The 19561-nt window shown below is 47.5% G+C and overlaps 1 protein-coding gene across 1 annotated transcript in view; it reads right to left on the bottom strand.

Annotated features, from left to right (window-relative positions):
• DLGAP2 (DLG associated protein 2) overlaps positions 1–19561 on the bottom strand; it is a 603057-nt gene that overhangs the window by 28560 nt on the left and 554936 nt on the right. The window contains 3 exon segments of the mRNA XM_024986325.2: positions 231–272; positions 1045–1362; positions 1364–1395. Coding sequence (XP_024842093.1) covers positions 231–272; positions 1045–1362; positions 1364–1395 — 392 coding nt within the window.

The raw sequence follows: 19561 nt of genomic DNA, 5'->3' as shown, positions 1-19561 counted from the left end.
CGGCTGTGGCTGTGGGGGTCACTGGTGCTCAGAGCCCCAGCTGTGTCCTCAGGAGGGGGTTGACTTCGTCTCCGGGGAGGCAAGGGTCCTCGCGACAATGGGAGCACCTAGCATAGAGCCTGGCATATAGATGAGGACAGAGAGGCGACGAGAGCGGAGGATGAATAACCCGGAAAGGGCGGAAGTAAAATTCATGCGTACTTGGCTCCAGGGCGTATTTTGGTACTTACATCTGACCTTGGGTATGGCTGATGCTCTGGGAATTCAGAATCCTAAACAAAACAACGAAGCCACAGTGTGGAGACCAGGTTCAGGGGACCCGACAAGCGGGCAGCTCGCCAGCCTGTCGCCCCTGGCCCCACGACGCCTGAGACGTGGCTCCCCCTCACGCCTGCGTGGGCCCTTCTCTCTGGAGCAATGGAGGCTTAGGGTTTTTAAAGCGCCCCACAGGACTTGGGCTGACGGAGGTGTCCGGGCTTGCCGAGAACCTGCCTGGCTGCTGATCCTGCCTGGGCTGGGGGTCACCAGACATGCGATCCCCGAGAGGCCAGTCCCGGGCCTCACTCCTGAGCGGGAGCTGGGTGGTGCCGTGTCCCTCCCCTCCTGGAACTCGAGTGGACTCGGTGGTGGGTGTCGGTGCAGGGGCAGCTGTTTTGGCTCTTGGTGATCAGAACACAATGAGGAGAATAACCCGCGGGCACCCAGGGGTTGGCGTGGGGACTTCTGGGGCCCCTGAGCAGATGTGCCCCTGTTTCCTGCAAAGAGCCTCCCAGTCGTTCCCTTCGGTCCCAAAGCCCAAAAGACTAAAGAGCTTTAGAAAGATTGGGTTTCAACCCCAAACCCTCCTTCTCATGCATCAGAGTAACCTATCTCCACACTCTCCATGCTGCTGGCTGCCCCTGGAAATGCCTGGGGGTCCTCTGCCCACTGCACTGCCACTGGCTTCTCCCGAAAGCTGGGGCTCAGAGACTCTGGCTGCCTGCAGGGTCCCCACGAGGACCGGGTCCATGTCACTGGCGGGGGGGCGTGCATGCGGGCAGGTACCTGGACCCCAATGGAGGAGCGCTGGCTCTTGAGGAATTCCTCGGCCTTGGACGCCAGGATGGCCTTGTCGCCCGTCCGCGTGGCGCCTCCCTGGCCCTCAGAGGCGTGGCGCTGTGCCGCGGCCGTCTCCAGAGCCAAGCTCATGGCCTTGTTGCTGTCCAGACTGTCCGTGGAATTGTAGAGGCCGCGGCCGTCCGGGGGCCAGGCGGCCATTCTCTGGGCGCGGCTGTCCTGGTAGGCGTCCTGCGTGGACTCGGTGCTGCTCTGCGCCGTCACCGAGATCAGGGGCTTGGAGGTGGTGCGGGGGGGCACAGGGGGGCGGCGTCTTCTTGTAGCTGGCATAGGTGACGCCTGCGAGGGGGACACAGCAGGTCAGCGGGGTGCCCGCCCGCCGAGCCTGCTCTCCCGCCCAGTACCCGCCAGCCACACAGCTCCCCCAGCGTTCAGCCTAAGAGAGGACGCAGAGTGTGGGGGAAGCCTTATGCTTAGAGACAGTCTACGCGGACGTGTGTTTAATAGTGAAAAATTATGAAAACACCCCCAAATCAGGCAGAATAGGTGACTTCTGACTCAGCAGGACAGAGGGCAGCCCCCGTCCTCATGCAGGTCAGGCACTGGAAGAGGGGCTCATCCTATACGCAGAGCTAGAACTGCAGGGCCTGCGCGGTTCTCTCCAGACTAAGACAGACTGTGTTTGCACAGACAGCCTGGGAACGAAGAGAGGTTAGCAGCACACTCATCAGCGACGGTGTGGCGGAAGGCTCTCTGTGTGCTCCACAAATGCTTCTGGTGAACAGGTATTATTTTCATCACGGAGAAGACACACAGGGACAGCAGCTGTCTGCTCCCTGTGAGCACAGGCTCGCTGGGTATAAACCGTGGGGCTGGCTGAGAAGGGAGCTGGGTTTCCACGTCCACCCAGTTCACCTCTGCGCCCTGTGCCCATATCACAGCTCCACAAAGGCCAGGGGGTGGAAATCCACTGAAGGGAATTAGCGCAGCTGGAACTGAAACGGTACTGAACGCCCCTTAGAAGGCATCCAAACTCAGCAGCCGTATGTGCTGGGCCCCAGGTGGTCCCGATTCTCACGGCAGGAAAACCTCACAGCTGCTCTGATGGGAGTGGACGTCCCCCTGAGGTTGGCTGTGCTGCTTTCCCTGGAAGGAAGAACTGGCTGGAACCCCCCGGGGGCCCTCATCATCAGCAAACTTGGCAGCCACGCCGGCGGCAGGTGAGCGAGGGCAGTTGGCTTGGGGACCAGGCAGGGTGGTGGGTGGCCCGGGGGGCGGCCCCCTCCCCGGGGGCAGATGGAGCCGCTCTGCTTTAAGGGCCTGCAGAGCTGAGCCAGGAGTCGGCTGCATGCTGAGGAGATGCGTCAACTCCTTTCCCACCTGCAGGGACTCCAACCAGCACTCCCAGGCTGCAGGTGCCCTGCCAGTGACTTTTAAATCTGTGTGAGTGGATTCTCCCAAGAAGTAAAGCATCAAGTGTCACCCAGATGGACATCAACAAATAAAACAGAGTGAGTTTATCACGTCAGGAGGATCTGAGTTTAAAGGCATAAAAACTGCACATGAAAATTAATAAAATGCACACATTTTCAAAAGGGTGAATGGGAAAGAGGCATGTGTGGGTAGAAAACAGAGGTAGGAAGAAGGCTGTTAGAAAAATGGACTCTGAACATTGTCTACAACAGAGAAACCTCTAAAACAAGTCTTTTTAAAGACTTTCCCCCTTAATGCTCATCAGCCCCAAAAGGAAAATTGTTGAACACTGACTTTATTCCAGGTTTTTATTCTGGGAGATTCTGATGTTTGAGAAAGTGTTCCCAAGCTCCGACCTCCAGCACTGAGGACTGACGTTGAAGTGAGTGCGAAGTGCTTGCAGGAGGGGCCCTCCCCACCGAGGGCGGGCGGCTCCTCCCCTCGAGTGGCAGGGCCCTGCTGCCTGAAGCTGCTTCTTAAAGGCTCATTCACTCTCCTCACCAGGCCTGTCCACCCGTGGTGTTCAAGTGGCTAAAATCCTTCGGTTTAAGAAGACCTCCGTCCATCTGGTCAGGGTCAACTGTGATGCGTCCCCTCCAGCCCTGTGGTAACTCTTGCCCAGGCCCCGCGGTCAGTCCTGTTCCCTGGAGCTCACAAAGCTTCAGGGACCCCTGGACGGTTCACCACAGCCCCTCAACCCCCCGCACATACCTACAGTCGTGCCCTGCAAGCCCCCTTGGAGCAAACCCAGCACTTAGTGAGCTTGTTGAAACCCCAGCATCATCGCCATGGGGGCACAGTCACTGAGGACACCAGGTCCCGGGAGTCAGGCTGGGCCCCTCCTCCACGGGGTTCTCCAGGCAGGAATGCTGGAGTGGGCTGCTGTGCCCTCCTCCAGGGGCTCTTCCCGACCCAGGGACTGAACCGCGTCTCCTGCTTGGCAGGCGGGTTCTTTACCACTGACCCATCCGGGAAGCCCCTCCGGGGGCTAGTGACTGCAGAACAGAAGGACTGTTCCAGAAGAAGGAAAATGCAAAAAGCACAGCAAACCCACCTTCTTCAAGAAGGTTGTTTCTGGCCACAGAGAAAAAGAACTATGAATGTATCTGGGCTTCTCAGTAAGATAAGAGAGCAGCTCAGGCTTCACTGTGATTGCTGGCGGGTGGAGAAGACACCCTGGGATCTGGAGTGATCAAGGGTCTGGGTACCGCCAGCTGAGGCTGGACATCGTCAGGACCCTTTGGGGAGAGTTAGGCCCTGAGACGCAGGAGGGGTTGCGAATGCTCTGCTGGCCCTGGGGGCAGGAGTGCCACCTCCCTTCAGCCGGGTCCTGGCTCGCTGACTCAGCAGCAGGAAGGGGGCTGGGGTTTCAGGAACCAGGGGCCTCCCGTGTCTCATGGACCAGCTGAGGAGAGCAGGTGCAGGGGACAGCGGGCAGGGGGTAGGGCCTTGCCCTGTTCTGCCCCCAGATGGCTGCTTGCCTGGGGAAGGCTCGCTGGCTGTACCCTCTTGGGGACCGTAGGGGCCCCAGACAGGTCCCTGCCCTTCTTCCCTGTCTGGGGAATCTCAGACCCTCCAGTGTCAGCCAGCATTGCTCAGCCCGGAGAACCTGCACCCCTCTCTCCCAGGGGACCTTGGCGACATCTGGGGACACTACTGGTGGTTACGACGGGGAAGGGCAGAGCCGGGGTGCTATTGGACGTTGTCCAGGCTCAGGAAGGCCCCACCTCACAGATGACCAGCTCAGAAATAAACCCAAGTGAGGCCACCACCTCGTGTCTCAGGCGGGGCCCACCCGCTCCCCTGTGACGTGAAGGGACGTGGGTGGCCGGGTCTTTCTGTAACGGCCCGTCTTTCCCTGCATGGAGTCAGGCTGAGGTCCGCCTTCCTGACCCGGGACACAGCTGGCTGTGCAAAGTGCATTCACCTCTCTCCCACACCTCTCCCACATCACGTTTTGTTTCTCAGTGAGCTTTTCTCCACCGCTCATAACATCGCTATGACAAGGGAATCAAGCACAGTATCTACATGTGAATTGATGGGAAGAGAGGTTACTGGCAGCTTTTCACGTCAAACACTGAGAGCTGGTGGCGTCTTCGTGGGAACGCAGGGAGCACAGCTCATTTAGGAAGGAGGGTCTTTATCCTTTGCCACCGTGTCTGCAGACCCTGCCGAGAGCAGGCGGTGCCCTGCCCCCGCCTCTGCGCCGTGGCTGTGGCTGTGCGCCCCGGACCTCATCCTACAGCGGGGGGCGGGGGTGGTCCTAGTTGCTTCTCTTAAGCAGAAATACTGATTCTGAAGAGCGGCACCTGCCTCCCGGCTCCTGGTGGTGACAATGCAGGCAACCGAGGAAGCCAGGGGCACAGGTCACAGAGTGACGCCTCGCTCTCGCAGGTGTGTTTATGTTCACAGTGTGGAGGTGAGCACAGAGTAGCAGACGGTGGGCTTTCTGGCCGTGCTCACCTCCCAGGAGTGAGGACATGCGCGCGAGGACCGACAAACACAACGAGACACCTTCGCAGGAAGCCGGGCTGATGCCCGCCACGCGACAAAGCCCACGTCCAGCACAGCTCGCCCCCGTGTCATGCTCAACCTCAAGGGACTCCCTTCACCTGCTAAAAAGGATGAATCTGACTAAATGTACCCAGTGCAACTTAGACTGAAAATCTGACAAAGCAACCAAACTCCCTTCTTGTCTGGTTGTCTTATTTTCAGTATTGCAATTTATGTCCACGGTCACAGGAAAATCCACTATCACATCTTCTCAACTTGGAATGCGTTTGCCACAGGGTGATAATATGAATTTATACACTGATTTCTTTGTAAAAATGTAGTGGGACAACACACTTTCCTAACAAGTTAATTAAAAGGGGGGTCCTTGGCAGGACTGGTGCTGAAGCTGAAGCTCCAATACTTTGGCCCCATGATGTGAAGAGTCAACTCATTAGAAAAGACCCTGATGATGGGAAAGATTGAAGGCAGGAGGAGAAGGGGATGGCAGAGGATGAGATGGTTGGATGGCATCACCAACTCAATGGACATAAGTTTGAGTAAGCCCCGGGAGATAGTGAAGGACAGGGAAGCCTGGAGTGCTGCGGTCATGGGGTCACAAAGAGTCAGACAGGACTTTATGAACAACAAGTCTGTTTGCAGCGTAGCAGAGAACAGTCTATACTCCAGCTGGGGGGGCAGCACAGTGAAAGGACGCGTTCATGCTGTTTCCACACTGTGTTGGGGGGGCCCCTGAGGCTGTTCTTAGGGCCAGAGTGGATGTCAGGTCCCACCAGAACATGGGGCTCCCCTGAGGACATCTGCAGTGGCCTTTAGCCACCAGCGGCCAAGGAGAGTCCTGGCTGCACCAGTGAGGATTCCTGCCTGCAGCTCCACCACCACCTTGGCCGAGGGAAGTATGGCTTCTCTGGGGTGCTTTGCAGCCCCTGAAAATACCTGTCACTTGTCCCTTGATCCCCTTGTAACGGCCCCAGTGAGAATCTAACACATACACTTCATGGAAATAAACAGCTGCTACCTAATGTTTTGTGAGTAACTTAACACAAGCTAAAGAAACACATGGAAAAATACACATAAAAGTTCCAGACACGCACACACCAGATCCAGGCCCACACATTAGTACAGAAGCCAAATGGGATTTGCAGTTTACACCGTGAGACAGGCATTGAAGACAGGTTCTCAATGGCCCTGTGCCTCCCCGTCAGGTGTATGCACATGGCAGGCCCCCTGTGGCCTTGGACAGGGCCACTCACTGCAGACGCTGCACCACTTTTACATTCTTGGTCAACTGAATGCTTCTGAATTTGATAATTTAAAAATCTGTTGTCAGTTTGGGGCAAATAAAGCTTAATGTAAATAAAATATTTTAGATAAATAAAATAGCATTGAGACAGAGTTTTTTAAAAAATATGGGTATATCACTATATTCATTCATGAGTCCACTCTCCTGACAGATATGTGTTGGTACTTACAACTTGTAGAACAGAATTGTGTATTCTTTCTTTTTTGAATTGTTTATTCTTAAATGAGTTCTTAGAATTAGAAGCTGGAAAATACAGTGAAGAAAGAATTAAAGGGAACGCCCTGGCGATCCAGTGGTTAGGACTCCATGCTTTCCCTGCTGAGGGCAAGGGTTCAATCCCTGGTTGGTGTTTAAAATCGGGCAAGCTGTGAGGTGCAGCCAATCATAAAAAAAAAAAAAGAAGACCATGAAGAAGAAAGAATTAAAAATGTGCATTTGATCATGTTAATTTGCTGCCACTGATTAAAATAAGTAATTATAGATATCCTTTTACACATTCAAGAAAAATATTCAATTATTCAGTTGAACAGTTTGGGTAATAATGATTGAGCTAATTATTAGGTACAGGCTGTATTGTCTATCATTTTCTACATGTAGGTCAGACAAACATCATATACGAATGAAAATTTTAATTTTAACTTAGCAATGTAATTCTACTGAAGTATGTACAGCTTCAAAGAGCAGATGAATCAACAGACTTCTAAACAATCTCAAAACTTATTTAAATAAAAGTGATCAAATACAAATTTTGAAGTAAAAAATGAAACGATAACTTTCTTTAGGTATTCTGAAGGCCTGACTACTTTCTCTCTCTGCCTTTTCTTTGGCTGTGCTGGGCAGCATGTGGGATCCAGCTCCCCAACGAGGGATCAAACACGTGTTCCCTGAATTGGAACGGCAAAGTGTTAGCCGCTGGACTGCCAGGTAAGTCCTAGCTCCCTTTCTCTCTCTCTTTCTCTTTAAACTGAGTCCAGGCAGGAACATCCCTTTGGTTTTAAAACCTGACATTGATTTTTTTTACCAAGTGCCTAACACTATGAAATCCCTGGAGATCTTCAGGCTGTTTTGTGGTTCTAGGGGGAGATTACATGCACTTTGCTTTATTGCATTTCCTGAGTTGGTCTGGATCCTGCCTAGGTCTCAGGGATCAGATGTGTTGGTGAGACTCACCCCGAAAACAGTGGCTGTGAGAGGAAGCAGCATGGGGAGAAGGCTTCTCCGTGGAGCCTCTCAAGGCCGATTCAAGGCTCCGGGCACAAGGGAAGGCTCATTACACTACTCAAGATGGAAGGAGCCATGGTAGGGAGATCTCTATGAAAACAGCATTGATCTTACGTTGAGATCTTTAATCCATTTTGAGTTTATTTTTGTATATGGTGTTAGAAAGTGTTCTAGTTTCATTCTTTTACAAGTGGTTGACCAGATTTCCCAGCACCACTTGTTAAAGAGATTGTCTTTAATCCATTGTATATTCTTGCCTCCTTTGTCAAAGATAAGGTGTCCATATGTGCGTGGATTTATCTCTGGGCTTTCTGTTTTGTTCCATTGATCTATATTTCTGTCTTTGTGCCAGTACCATACTGTCTTGATAACTGTGGCTTTGTAGTAGAGCCTGAAGTCAGGTAGGTTGATTCCTCCAGTTCCATTTTTCTTTCTCAAGATTGCTTTGGCTATTCGAGGTTTTTTGTATTTCCATACAAATTGTGAAATTATTTGTTCTAGCTCTGTGAAGAATACTGTTGGTAGCTTGATAGGGATTGCATTGAATCTATAAATTGCTTTGGGTAGTATACTCATGTTCACTATATTGATTCTTCCAATCCATGAACATGGTATATTTCTCCATCTATTAGTGTCCTCTTTGATTTCTTTCACCAGTGTTTTATAGTTTTCTATATAGAGGTCTTTAGTTTCTTTAGGTAGATATATTCCTAAGTATTTTATTCTTTTCGTTGCAATGGTGAATGGAATTGTTTCCTTAATTTCTCTTTCTGTTTTCTCATTATTAGTGTATAGGAATGCAAGGGATTTCTGTGTGTTGATTTTATATCCTGCAACTTTACTATAATCATTGATTAGTTCTAGTAATTTTCTGGTGGAGTCTTTAGGGTTTTATATGTAGAGTATCATGTCATCTGCAAATAGTGAGAGTTTTACTTCTTCTTTTCCAATTTGGATTCCTTTTATTTCTTTTTCTGCTCTGATTGCTGTGGCCAAAACTTCCAAAACTATGTTGAATAGTAATGGTGAAAGTGGGCACCCTTGTCTTGTTCCTGACTTTAGAGGAAATGCTTTCAATTTTTCACCATTGAGGATAATGTTTGCTGTGGGTTTGTCATATATAGCTTTTATTATGTTGAGGTATGTTCCTTCTATTCCTGCTTTCTGGAGAGTTTTTATCATAAATGGGTGTTGAATTTTGTCAAAGGCTTTCTCTGCATCTATTGAGATAATCATATGGTTTTTGTTTTTCAATTTGTTAATGTGGTGTATTACATTGATTGATTTGCGGATATTGAAGAATCCTTGCATCCCTGGGATAAAGCCCACTTGGTCATGGTGTATGATCTTTTTAATGTGTTGTTGGATTCTGATTGCTAGAATTTTGTTTAGGATTTTTGCATCTATATTCATCAGTGATATTGGCCTGTAGTTTTCTTTTTTTGTGGGATCTTTGTCAGGTTTTGGTATTAGGGTGATGGTGGCCTCATAGAATGAGTTTGGAAGTTTACCTTCCTCTGCAATTTTCTGGAAGAGTTTGAGCAGGATAGGTGTTAGCTCTTCTCTAAATTTTTGGTAGAATTCAGCTGTGAAGCCGTCTGGAGCTGGGCTTTTGTTTGCCGGAAGATTTTTGATTACAGTTTCAATTTCCATGCTTGTGATGGGTCTGTTAAGGTTTTCTATTTCCTCCTGGTCGAGTTTTGGAAAGTTGTACTTTTCTAAGAATTTGTCCATTTCTTCCTCGTTGTCCATTTTATTGGCATATAATTGTTGATAATAGTCTCTTATGATCATAGGCAAAACACTCTCTGACATACATCACAGCAGGATCCTCTATGACCCACCTCCCAGAATATTGGATATAAAAGCAAAAATAAACAAATGGGACCTAATTAAACTTAAAAGCTTCTGCACATCAAAGGAAACTATTAGCAAGGTGAAAAGACAGCCTTCAGAATGGGAGAAAATAATAGCAAATGAAGCAACCAACAAACAACTAATCTCAAAAATATACAAGCAACTCCTACAGCTCAACTCCAGAAAAATAAATGACCCAATCAAAAAATGGGCCAAAGATCTAAATAGACATTTCTCCAAAGAAGACATACAGATGGCTAACAAACACATGAAAAGATGCTCAACATCACTCATTATCAGAGAAATGCAAATCAAAACCACTATGAGATACCATTTCACACCAGTCAGAATGGCTGCGATCCAAAAGTCTACAAATAATAAATGCTGGAGAGGGTGTGGAGAAAAGGGAACCCTCTTACACTGTTGGTGGGAATGCAAACTAGTACAGCCACTATGGAGAACAGTGTGGAGATTCCTTAAAAAATTGGAAATAGAACTGCCTTATGATCCAGCAATCCCACTGCTGGGCATACACACTGAGGAAACCAGAAGGGAAAGAGACACATGTACCCCAATGTTCATCGCAGCACTGTTTATAATAGCCAGGACATGGAAGCAACCTAGATGTCCATCAACAGATGAATGGATAAGAAAGCTGTGGTACATATACACAATGGAGTATTACTCAGCCATTAAAAAGAATACATTTGAATCAGTTCTAATGAGGTGGATGAAACTGGAGCCTATTATACAGAGTGAAGTAAGCCAGAAGGACAAACACCAATACAGTATACTAACGCATATATATGGAATTTAGAAAGATGGTAACAATAACCCTGTATACGAGACAGCAAAAGAGACACTGATGTATAGAACAGGCTTATGGACTCTGTGGGAGAGGGAGAGGGTGGGAAGATTTGGGAGAATGGCATTGAAACATGTGAAATGTCATGTATGAAACGAGATGCCAGTCCAGGTTCAATGCACGATGCTGGATGCTTGGGGCTGGTGCACTGGGACGACCCAGAGGGATGGTATGGGGAGGGAGGAGGGAGGAGGGTTCAGGATGGGGAACACATGAGAAATAAAGGAATAAATAAAAAAAAAAAAAAGGAAACAAAGCCAAAATTGATTAAAATTGCACATTAAAAAAAAAAGAAAACAGCATTGAACTAAAAGTGTTGATGCTTAAAGGAAACTTGGTTAATTCTTCTGTTAGAGCCGAGTGATGAGGCGCGTGAAAATCAGGCTTTCCCAGGCACGTGCCGGCTTGAGTTCATCTCACTTGGACTCTTTCTGAAGAAATGACTCAAAGCCCTGGGTCAGAAGGAGGCTGAGCCGGCAGGTGGGAAGAGGCTGCAGCCACAGACCTGCTGGTTGAGCGACAGAAGGGCAGACTTCTCCACCTGGACGATGACTGTGCCTAAAACCTCGTGGATTTGTTCTGGTTCTGTGAGAAGGGCCACCTTCCAGATGGCTTTGTCCATCTGAACTTTTAAAGGCTTCCCAGGTGGCACAGAGGTAAAGAATCCACCTACAGTGCAGGAGACGTGGGTTTGATCCCTGGGTTGGGAAGATCCCCTGGAGAAGGAAATGGCAACCCATTCCAGTATTCTTGCCTGGAGAATCCCATTGACAGAGGAGCCTGGTGGGCTACAGTCCAAGGGGTCACAAAGTGTCAGATATGACTCAGCTAAATGACAACAAACTTCTAAAATATCAATACAATATTGTAAAGTTAAAAAATAAAATTAAAAAAAAAAAAATAAAAACGAAAAAAATATCGAAACACCTGAACTATAATTAAGCATCAGTTCCTCCACATTTGAGCTGCACTTGAGTGCCTCAACAGTCAAGATCAGCCAACGGGGATGGTGATTGACAGCGGCCGCAGGCCATAGTCTTCCAGGACCGTGCTGGTCTTGAGCTTTTCCTCCAGGCGAAGTTCAATCAGTACAAGCCCACCTCTCTGTTCAGCGGATGACACAAAGCAGAGGAACTCCATTGTAAAGACTTTCCTGTAAGGTCTTCAGTGTTGGGTTAGCAAATCTATTGAAGGGGGATCTGGAGAAACACTCTATTTGAGGTAAACTAACTTGGATGCCTTAGAAAGCATCACTACGAACAAAGCTAGTGGAGGTAATGGAATTCCAGTTGAGCTATTTCAAATCCTGAAAGATGATGCTGTGAAAGTGCTGCACTCAATATGCCAGCAAATTTGGAAAACTCAGCAGTGGCCACAGGACTGGAAAAGGTCAGTTTTATTCCAATCCCAAAGAAAGGCAATGCCAAAGAATGCTCAAACTACCACACAATTGCACTCATCTCACACGCTAGTAAAGTAATGCTCAAAATTCTCCAAGCCAGGTTTCAGCAATACGTGAACCGCGAACTTCCAGTTGTTCAAGCTGGTTTTAGAAAAGGCAGAGGAACTAGAGACCAAATTGCCAACATCCACTGGATCATTGAAAAAGCAAGAGAGTTTCAGAAAAACATTTATTTCTGCTTTATTGACTATGCCAAAGCCTTTGACTGTGTGGATCACAATAAACTGTGGAAAATTCTGAAAGAGATGGGAATACCAGACCACCTGACCTGCCTCTTGAGAAATCTGTATGCAGGTCAGGAAGCAACAGTTAGAACTGGATATGGAACAACAGACTGGTTCCAAATAGGAAAAGGAGTACGTCAAGGCTGCATATCATCACCCTGCTTATTTAACTGATATGCAGAGCACATCATGAGAAATGCTGGGCTTGAAGAAGCACAAGCTGGAATCAAGATTGCCGGGAGAAATATCAATAATCTCAGATATGCAGATGACACCACCCTTATGGCAGAAAGTGAAGAGGAACTAAAAAGCCTCTTGATGAAGGTGAAAGTGGAGAGTGAAAAAGTTGGCTTAAAGCTCAACATTCAGAAAACGAAGATCATGGCATCTGGTCCCATCACGTCATGGGAAATAGATGGGGAAACAGTGGAAACAGTGTCAGACTTTATTTTTTTCGGTTTCAAAATCACTGCAGATGGTGACTGCAGCCATGAAATTAAAAGACACTTACTCCTTGGAAGGAAAGTTATGACCAACCTAGATAGCATATTGAAAAGTAGAGACATTACTTTGCCAACAAAGGTCCATCTAGTCAAGGCTATGGTTTTTCCTGTGGTCATGTATGGATGTGAGAGTTGGACTGTGAAGAACGCTGAACGCCGAAGAATTGATGCTTTTGAACTGTGGTGTTGGAGAAGACTCTTGAGAGTCCCTTGGACTGCAAGGAGATCCAACCAGTCCATTCTGAAGGAGATCATCTCTGGGTGTTCTTTGGAAGGAATGGCGCTAAAGCTGAAACTCCAATAGTTTGGCCACCTCATGCGAAGAGTTGACTCATTGGAAAAGACTCTGATGCTGGGAGGGATTGGGGGCAGGAGGAGAAGGGGACAACAGAGGATGAGATGGCTGGATGGTATCACTGACTCGATGGACGTGAGTCTGAGTGAACTCCAGGAGTTGGTGATGGACAGGGAGGCCTGGCATGCTGCGATTCATGGGGTTGCAAAGAGTCGGACACGACTGAACTGAACTGAACCTGAATTGGATGAAATCAACTAACCCACAGTCTCTACTTCCTCATGACCATGAGTCATCTCAAATGCAAACACATCGTTACTTCAGTGGGTGCCTTATCCCTCCACACCTGGAATTCTGGACACCATTTTTGATTTTGGTCCTTACAAGCCATTTGCAAGCCCAAAAGGAAATTTAAAAATTAGCATTCTATCATATAAAGCACAAATACGTAATCAACATAAAATATACTTCGAAAGGCAGTCTTCACCATTCTATTTGAATGTAACAGTCACACTTAAATTCATTGCACTCTCTTAATTAGAACTTCAAAGATAACAGCATAAAAAGAATTACAGTAATCAAGCCCATGAATGTCTAATTGAGAGTCTGGATATTGGAGAACCCAAACCAAAGGCAAAGATTCAACATAAAAGATTAAAGCTACTATGACACTTTAATTAATGTCAGTCTCAAAACATACGTAAGTCACTCAGGATGCAGAAGTCTCATCCCCCTAACATGAGCACCGTGGTTTCCCTGAAGTTACAGAAACTCGTGTGGGCCGCACAAGTTCTGATGGGCCACAAGCAAAGACATCCAGTTCCCATGTGTTAATTAGCAAGAAATTACAGTCTAGCCAGCATCTAACATCTTGCAGATAGTAAAATGAAGTGATGACAGCTGTTTCATGGTTTGAGACACTTCCTGTTTTCATTTAAAATATTTAAAACCCACTTTGGACAAGAAGAACTTGGATTTTCCAAGGAAAAGCTAAGAATGAGGCAACTTTTAAAGGTATAGAGAGTCAGATAAGTTTCTAAGTACAGAATTCTGAGTGTTCAAGGGGCCAGGCTGTAAACAAAATCACACAACATCAGGATTGATTTACAGGCAAGTCCTGAGGTTGTGGGGACAGACAAGACAGAATGTTGAAACATACGGGGTGCAGAGGGTGGTTCCCCCCAATCAGGTGTCCAGTGGGAAACAGCTGTGTCCCGAGTCTGTGAGAACAGGAGGCTTCAACTTAGCTGAAAATGCTAATCATGGAAAACACTGATTTTTTTTCAGTGGAAAAGCTGACAGACCCACCACAGGGACACAGCTGGGGGAGACTGGAGTCAGTCTGCTTCTGGAGGATCTGCAGATGGAGCAGCGGGTGGCACTGTCCTCTGTCCTCAGAGCTGTGGGCTGCACCTCGTTTCACAGGGGACGTGTAATCAGGAATGAAGCCCACATTAGAGTTGTGCCAGAACAGTATTTTTTCCATCACGATGTGTGGGGGAGTAATTCCGGGCTGGTGCTTTGTTTCACGATGAAATCACTGACTTCACGTCGGCTTGTGGCAAACAAGGCAGGTGTGGCTGTGGACCCCACGAGTTAAAGTATCAGAGTTACTACTGTCTCTTGACTCAAGGAAAAGGGAGAAACCTTCCAATGCACAGTTAATAAAGCGATAACGATGACACCAATTGCAAGGGTAAAAATAACATGTAACGAGCTATTTACACCTACTGATGCTCAGCATCTAATGAATACATCATAAATTTTGCCTTTTGTTGTTCTGTTGCTCAGTCGTGTTCGACTCTTTGTGACCCCATAGACTGTAGCCTCCCAGGCTCCTCTGTCCATGGGATTCTCCAGGCAAGAATACTGGAGTGGGTTGGCTTGCCCTCCTCTAGAGGATCTTTCTGACCCAGGGATGGAACCCAAGTCTCCTGCATTGGCAGGCAGCTTCTTTACCACTGAGCCGCCAGGGACTTCTCCCATAAAGTTCTATAAGAAAGTTGGGAGACATGGACAAGGCGACCATTTACTGTCTTTTCAGAGACTGCAGGTAACGTGTCGGCCTGCCGGCTGACTCCCTTTCCTGGGCTCCACTTCCCACAATATTCTTTATAAACAGAAAACCTGACCTGACACCCAGAGCTGGAAAACAGATGACGCAGTCTGCCATGAAGCACAAAGAAGTTCTAAGTGAGTCCTCACGAAGAACCAGGCTGCTGATCCACGCCTCCCTGGATGACAGCACACTGCTGTCAGCGTTCAATGAACATTTTTATTCTCCTGCTCTAAGTTCAGAATCTCAGTCACAGAGCAAACCCACCTACCCTGGGAACAGTGTTCCCACCTGAGCACAGCTCAGAAAACGTCCTTTACTGATTAATCCATTTGTTCACTGTTTTCATTAAAGACTCAGCAAGTACTTCTATAATGGTTAGCATATCCCAGGCCCTGGGGACCCAGCAGTGAGGAAATCCCTGCCTCCCTGTTCTCCCATCCCCAGGAAGGAGACACGGAGCCAAATACATCATTACAACACACGGGTGCTCCCTGTGACAGGCTCCAAGTGCAACCTCACAATAGTTTTGTGAAAAGCACCACGGTATGTATAAAATCCAATGGACTTTTCTGCCTGAACCTGAGGTCTAGTTTAATATTCAGTTAGTACCAGGTTCATGGTTATTCTTTCGAAAGAGAGAGACAAAGAAACACAAACATCTCTAAAGGTCACACCTACATGGTAATAATGTATGACTAGAAAAAAAAGCCAACTTAATTTTGAAGAGAAAAAGAGAAAGAATCATTCAAATGGGGCTTTAGGAAAGGAACTCCCTGATCTCGGCCCATAGGCGAGGCCTTGGGGTGCCAGGCCGGGGCTCCCTGAGCTGAAGTCTGGCGCGGCATTTAGATGTGGACAAGTGTGGGTGGGATTGCTGCGGTGGCGGCCTCATCTGTAGGACAGTGGACAGGGCTTGCATCTAATGCATGCAGATACAGACTCTGAGCATCCCTTGACAGGCACACAGCATGTGCCTTGTAAAGAGCCCACAACGCCAAAGTAACTCATTTCTTTTTGGCACCATTTGCCAGAGAGCACAGGCCTTTTAGAAACTTCCCTTGCAGAGACAACTAAGCCCCAGTCTGCGGGAAAGGGCGAGTGGGCGGGATGAGACTCCTCTGTCCCATGGCTGAGACCTGGGGTCTCAGTTCCTGTTGTAAGTCTTCGGAAGAGGAGAGAACTCTGACTGTTTCATGAATCATAGACCATTTTGTAATAACTCAATATTCATGAACAGAAGGGACTAAATGTTAACTACCAAGTATCAGCTGAGAAAATGTGATCACGGTGATTACCTATTTGCAGATACGCCCAGAGCTTCTAAACCTACTTCAGTTCCGTTTCCTTTTCTTTCACGAAGTATCTCTCTAGTATTTTATAGACATAAGGCACAAAATAAATATTTGTGTACTGGATTCCATTGATTGTGTGACTGACCAAAATGGCAGTGAAGGAATGGCCTGCTAGAAACCAATAAACACCGACTTCCTTTTAGAGAGAGAGATCAAAGCACACACAGACACTTTAATGAACGGGTACGCGGCCTTGCCCTGCATTTGCCACACAGGAATTCAGAGGACCTTCATCTGCCATCCCAGAAACAGCCATGCTCCTCAGCTGGCGAAGCCTTCCTTCTTATTCACACTCATGGTGACATCAGACACAGTCACCTCATCCTTCCTTATCTCTTTCCTCCTTGGCTTCCAAAAAGTAATAAATGAATGTACATCTGTCTGTGCTCAGTCTCTCAGTCGTGTCCGACTCTTTACGACTCCCAGGACTGTAGCCCGCCAAGCTCCTCTGTCCATGGGATTCTCCAGGCAAGAATCCTGGAGTGGGTTGCCATTTCCTTCTCCAGGGCATCTTTCCGACTCAGGGATCAAACCAAAGTCCCAGTGGATTTATCATAAAGAACATTTATAAATGGGTAAACAGAGGTATAAATGTGCTTTATAATAAATCCACTGGGACTTTCAAAGCTTCCCCATCATTTGTGTTTAAAAAGCACAGCATGACTCTGTGTTTTAATTACTATGTTAGGATGAAGTAAATCCAATGTAATTAAGTAAATTCAATGTAATCAGTTTATGAGGGAATGCTCTACATATATGAATATATGTCCCCAGAGTCTATGGTTTCCTGACTATGGTTCGCTGCCACCTAGCCATCATTTGAAAGGATCAGTGAAAAATACCAACTTCAGAACCCAAGTCTGAAGCCGTAAACCAAGCTCACTGTACACGTGTGTGGCACTCTACTTCTTCTGGCACCTGAAAATGGGTCGAAAGAGTAATCTCAACCTCATTCCATCTCTTACTCCAAATCTGGAAACGTAAAAATGCCCTATCCAAATTCTGTTTTAGCCTAATACCCCTACTGAAAGGAAATGACAACCAGCTAGTGCTAACTGAAAGTCTGAGCTTTGAACAGCTCTGGTGTCTTTGTAAACGCAAAAGGAAGTTGGTGGCGGAGTACTTTTCTCAGTCAAAAAAGTATTTTGAGTGTTTGGATATCTTGCACTTAAAGAAAGGCAGTCCCCTCAAAGTCATTTTACATGCCTGAATAATTCTTACCTGTCCAGGGAGTCAACATCAAAACTGGAAGGATCACCCGCGACGATTCTGCAGTTAGTGGGCCACTGAGGACCTCTTTTCAGAAGTGGCCAGATGTCATCTGAGGAATAATTAACCGGCCTGGGTAGTGGCCATTCTGGGAGAACCTCTGCACTTGACCTACATCTCAGGATAAGACTTGGGGATATTATTCGCATGTTTTTTACACAGTCCTTCCCACTGCAGCAGCTCTGGGCTCCTCTCTGCAGAGATTTTGCTTGGGGAAGGCAGTTTAAGTTGACCCCTCTTGACTTTGGTGATTTAAGGAAAAGAAACAAACATGGTTATTTCTTTCACAGCTATGCTGCACGTGATCCACCTGTGTGTCATGTCAAAATCTGATCAAAGCAGTGGGCACCCTGAGTTGGTACAGTCTTCCCTGGTGGCTCAGATGGTAAAGAATCTGCCTGCAGTGCAGGAGACCTGGGTTTGATCCCTGGGTCAGGAAGATGCCCTGGAGAAGGTAATGGCTACCCACTCCAGTATTCTTGCCTGGAGAATCCCACAGACAGAGGAGCCTGGTGGGCTGCAGTCAGGGGGTTGCAAAGAGTTGGACATGATTGAGTGACTCACATACACACACAGAGAAAGACATCCAATGAGCAAGGTGTCTAAGAGGACGGCTTAGCCCAGGGGAGCTTAAACACTGAACTTTAAATATTAAGTGAGTGCAAACTGTTCATGTAAATGGATTTAAATATTGTATAAGCTGTAAATTCTCAAGTTAACTGTTCTTACATTCAACAAATATTTACTGAGTCCTGTACAGCCCAGGTGTACACACAGATCAGGAGACTGGGCGAATGCAAACTCAGCGCAGTAAATACAAATGTGCCTGAGCGTAGCCGTGACCTTAACGGGTGTGAGGAAACACACTGACTAAAGATCAGAGATGCCTGGGAACCACGGGTGTTCACCACTGCTTCAGGCAGAACGGGCCAGCCTGCGAGCAGCAGCCTTGCTTAGCAGCGACGGTGGCCTCTGTGATTCCTGGCCGTTGTCCCTGGAGCCTGGTGTGGTAAGACTGGTCACGTAGTGGCAGGAGCCCGTGTGGCCAGCACACCATGAAAGACCCCACCGTGAGCAGACCTCAGCCTGCTGGCCCCTGGTGTTTGCACACACGACTTCAGAAGGCATGTTCTGTGTGGCCAGCAGCAAAGGGACCGAGAAAGCGCCCCTGAGACCCTGGGCCCCCTGGAAGCATATCATCCCCCGTTGCATGGTTGTGTGCTGTGTTCTTCGATGCAAACCGAGCACTCATGGGTGGGAAACTCCAGCCCCTGTTCTAGAAGTGTCTGATGCAGTGTTCAACACCAAGAGGTGCCTGTTCTCATGGTCATGGAGAAAAGAGAGTCAACAGTAAAAACTAAAATAATTTGTTACTAATTATCTATGAGAAAGCCTAACACAGAAAACTGCAAATATCTTGCCCTGGGTCTCCAGGGAAGCCTTGCTCACGAGAGCTGAGAAATCCTACTGCGAGGCCTGCTGCTGGGCTATGACCCATCAGCAGCTCAGTCAAGCAGATGCCCTCCTTCCCAAGACAGAGAACATTTTAAATTTGAAAGCTAAAATGCAGGAGATTAAAAAATTACATCAAAATGCAGTTATCAAAACGTTAGGAAATTTCTGTGACCGGGGTGTCTATTAATGCGGTTAATAATGAGATCTGGCAAGAGGACTGATAACAACTGTTGATTTCAAAGCCTCATGAACATAAAGGGTGTTTTGAAATCCTGGCATGAATTGTAGGGCGGCTATATACTGGGTCCAACACACCAGGGGTTGGAGGCCCTGTTAAAGTGAGCCTGTTCTGTGGCTGCATTTGTAACGGGGGGACATTTTACATTAAAGTTAGACCAGATCACCTTACATGCCTCCTGAGAGACCTTATGCAGGTCAAGAAGCAACAGTTAGAACTAGACATGGAACAACAGATAGGTTCAAAATTGGGAAAGAAGTACGTCAAGGCTGTATATTGTCATCCTGCTTATTTAACTTATATGCAGAGTACATCATGTGAAATGCCAGACTGGATGAAGCACAAGCTGGAATCAAGACTGCAGGGAGAAATATCAAAAGTCTCAGATATGCAGATGATACCACTCTTGTAGCAGAAA

The sequence above is a fragment of the Bos taurus genome, chromosome 27 (genome assembly GCF_002263795.3).
Source record: "Bos taurus isolate L1 Dominette 01449 registration number 42190680 breed Hereford chromosome 27, ARS-UCD2.0, whole genome shotgun sequence".
NCBI lineage: Eukaryota > Metazoa > Chordata > Mammalia > Artiodactyla > Bovidae > Bos > Bos taurus.
The sequence above is the reverse complement of the archived record's forward strand: the minus strand, read 5'-3'. Positions and strand labels throughout refer to the sequence as shown.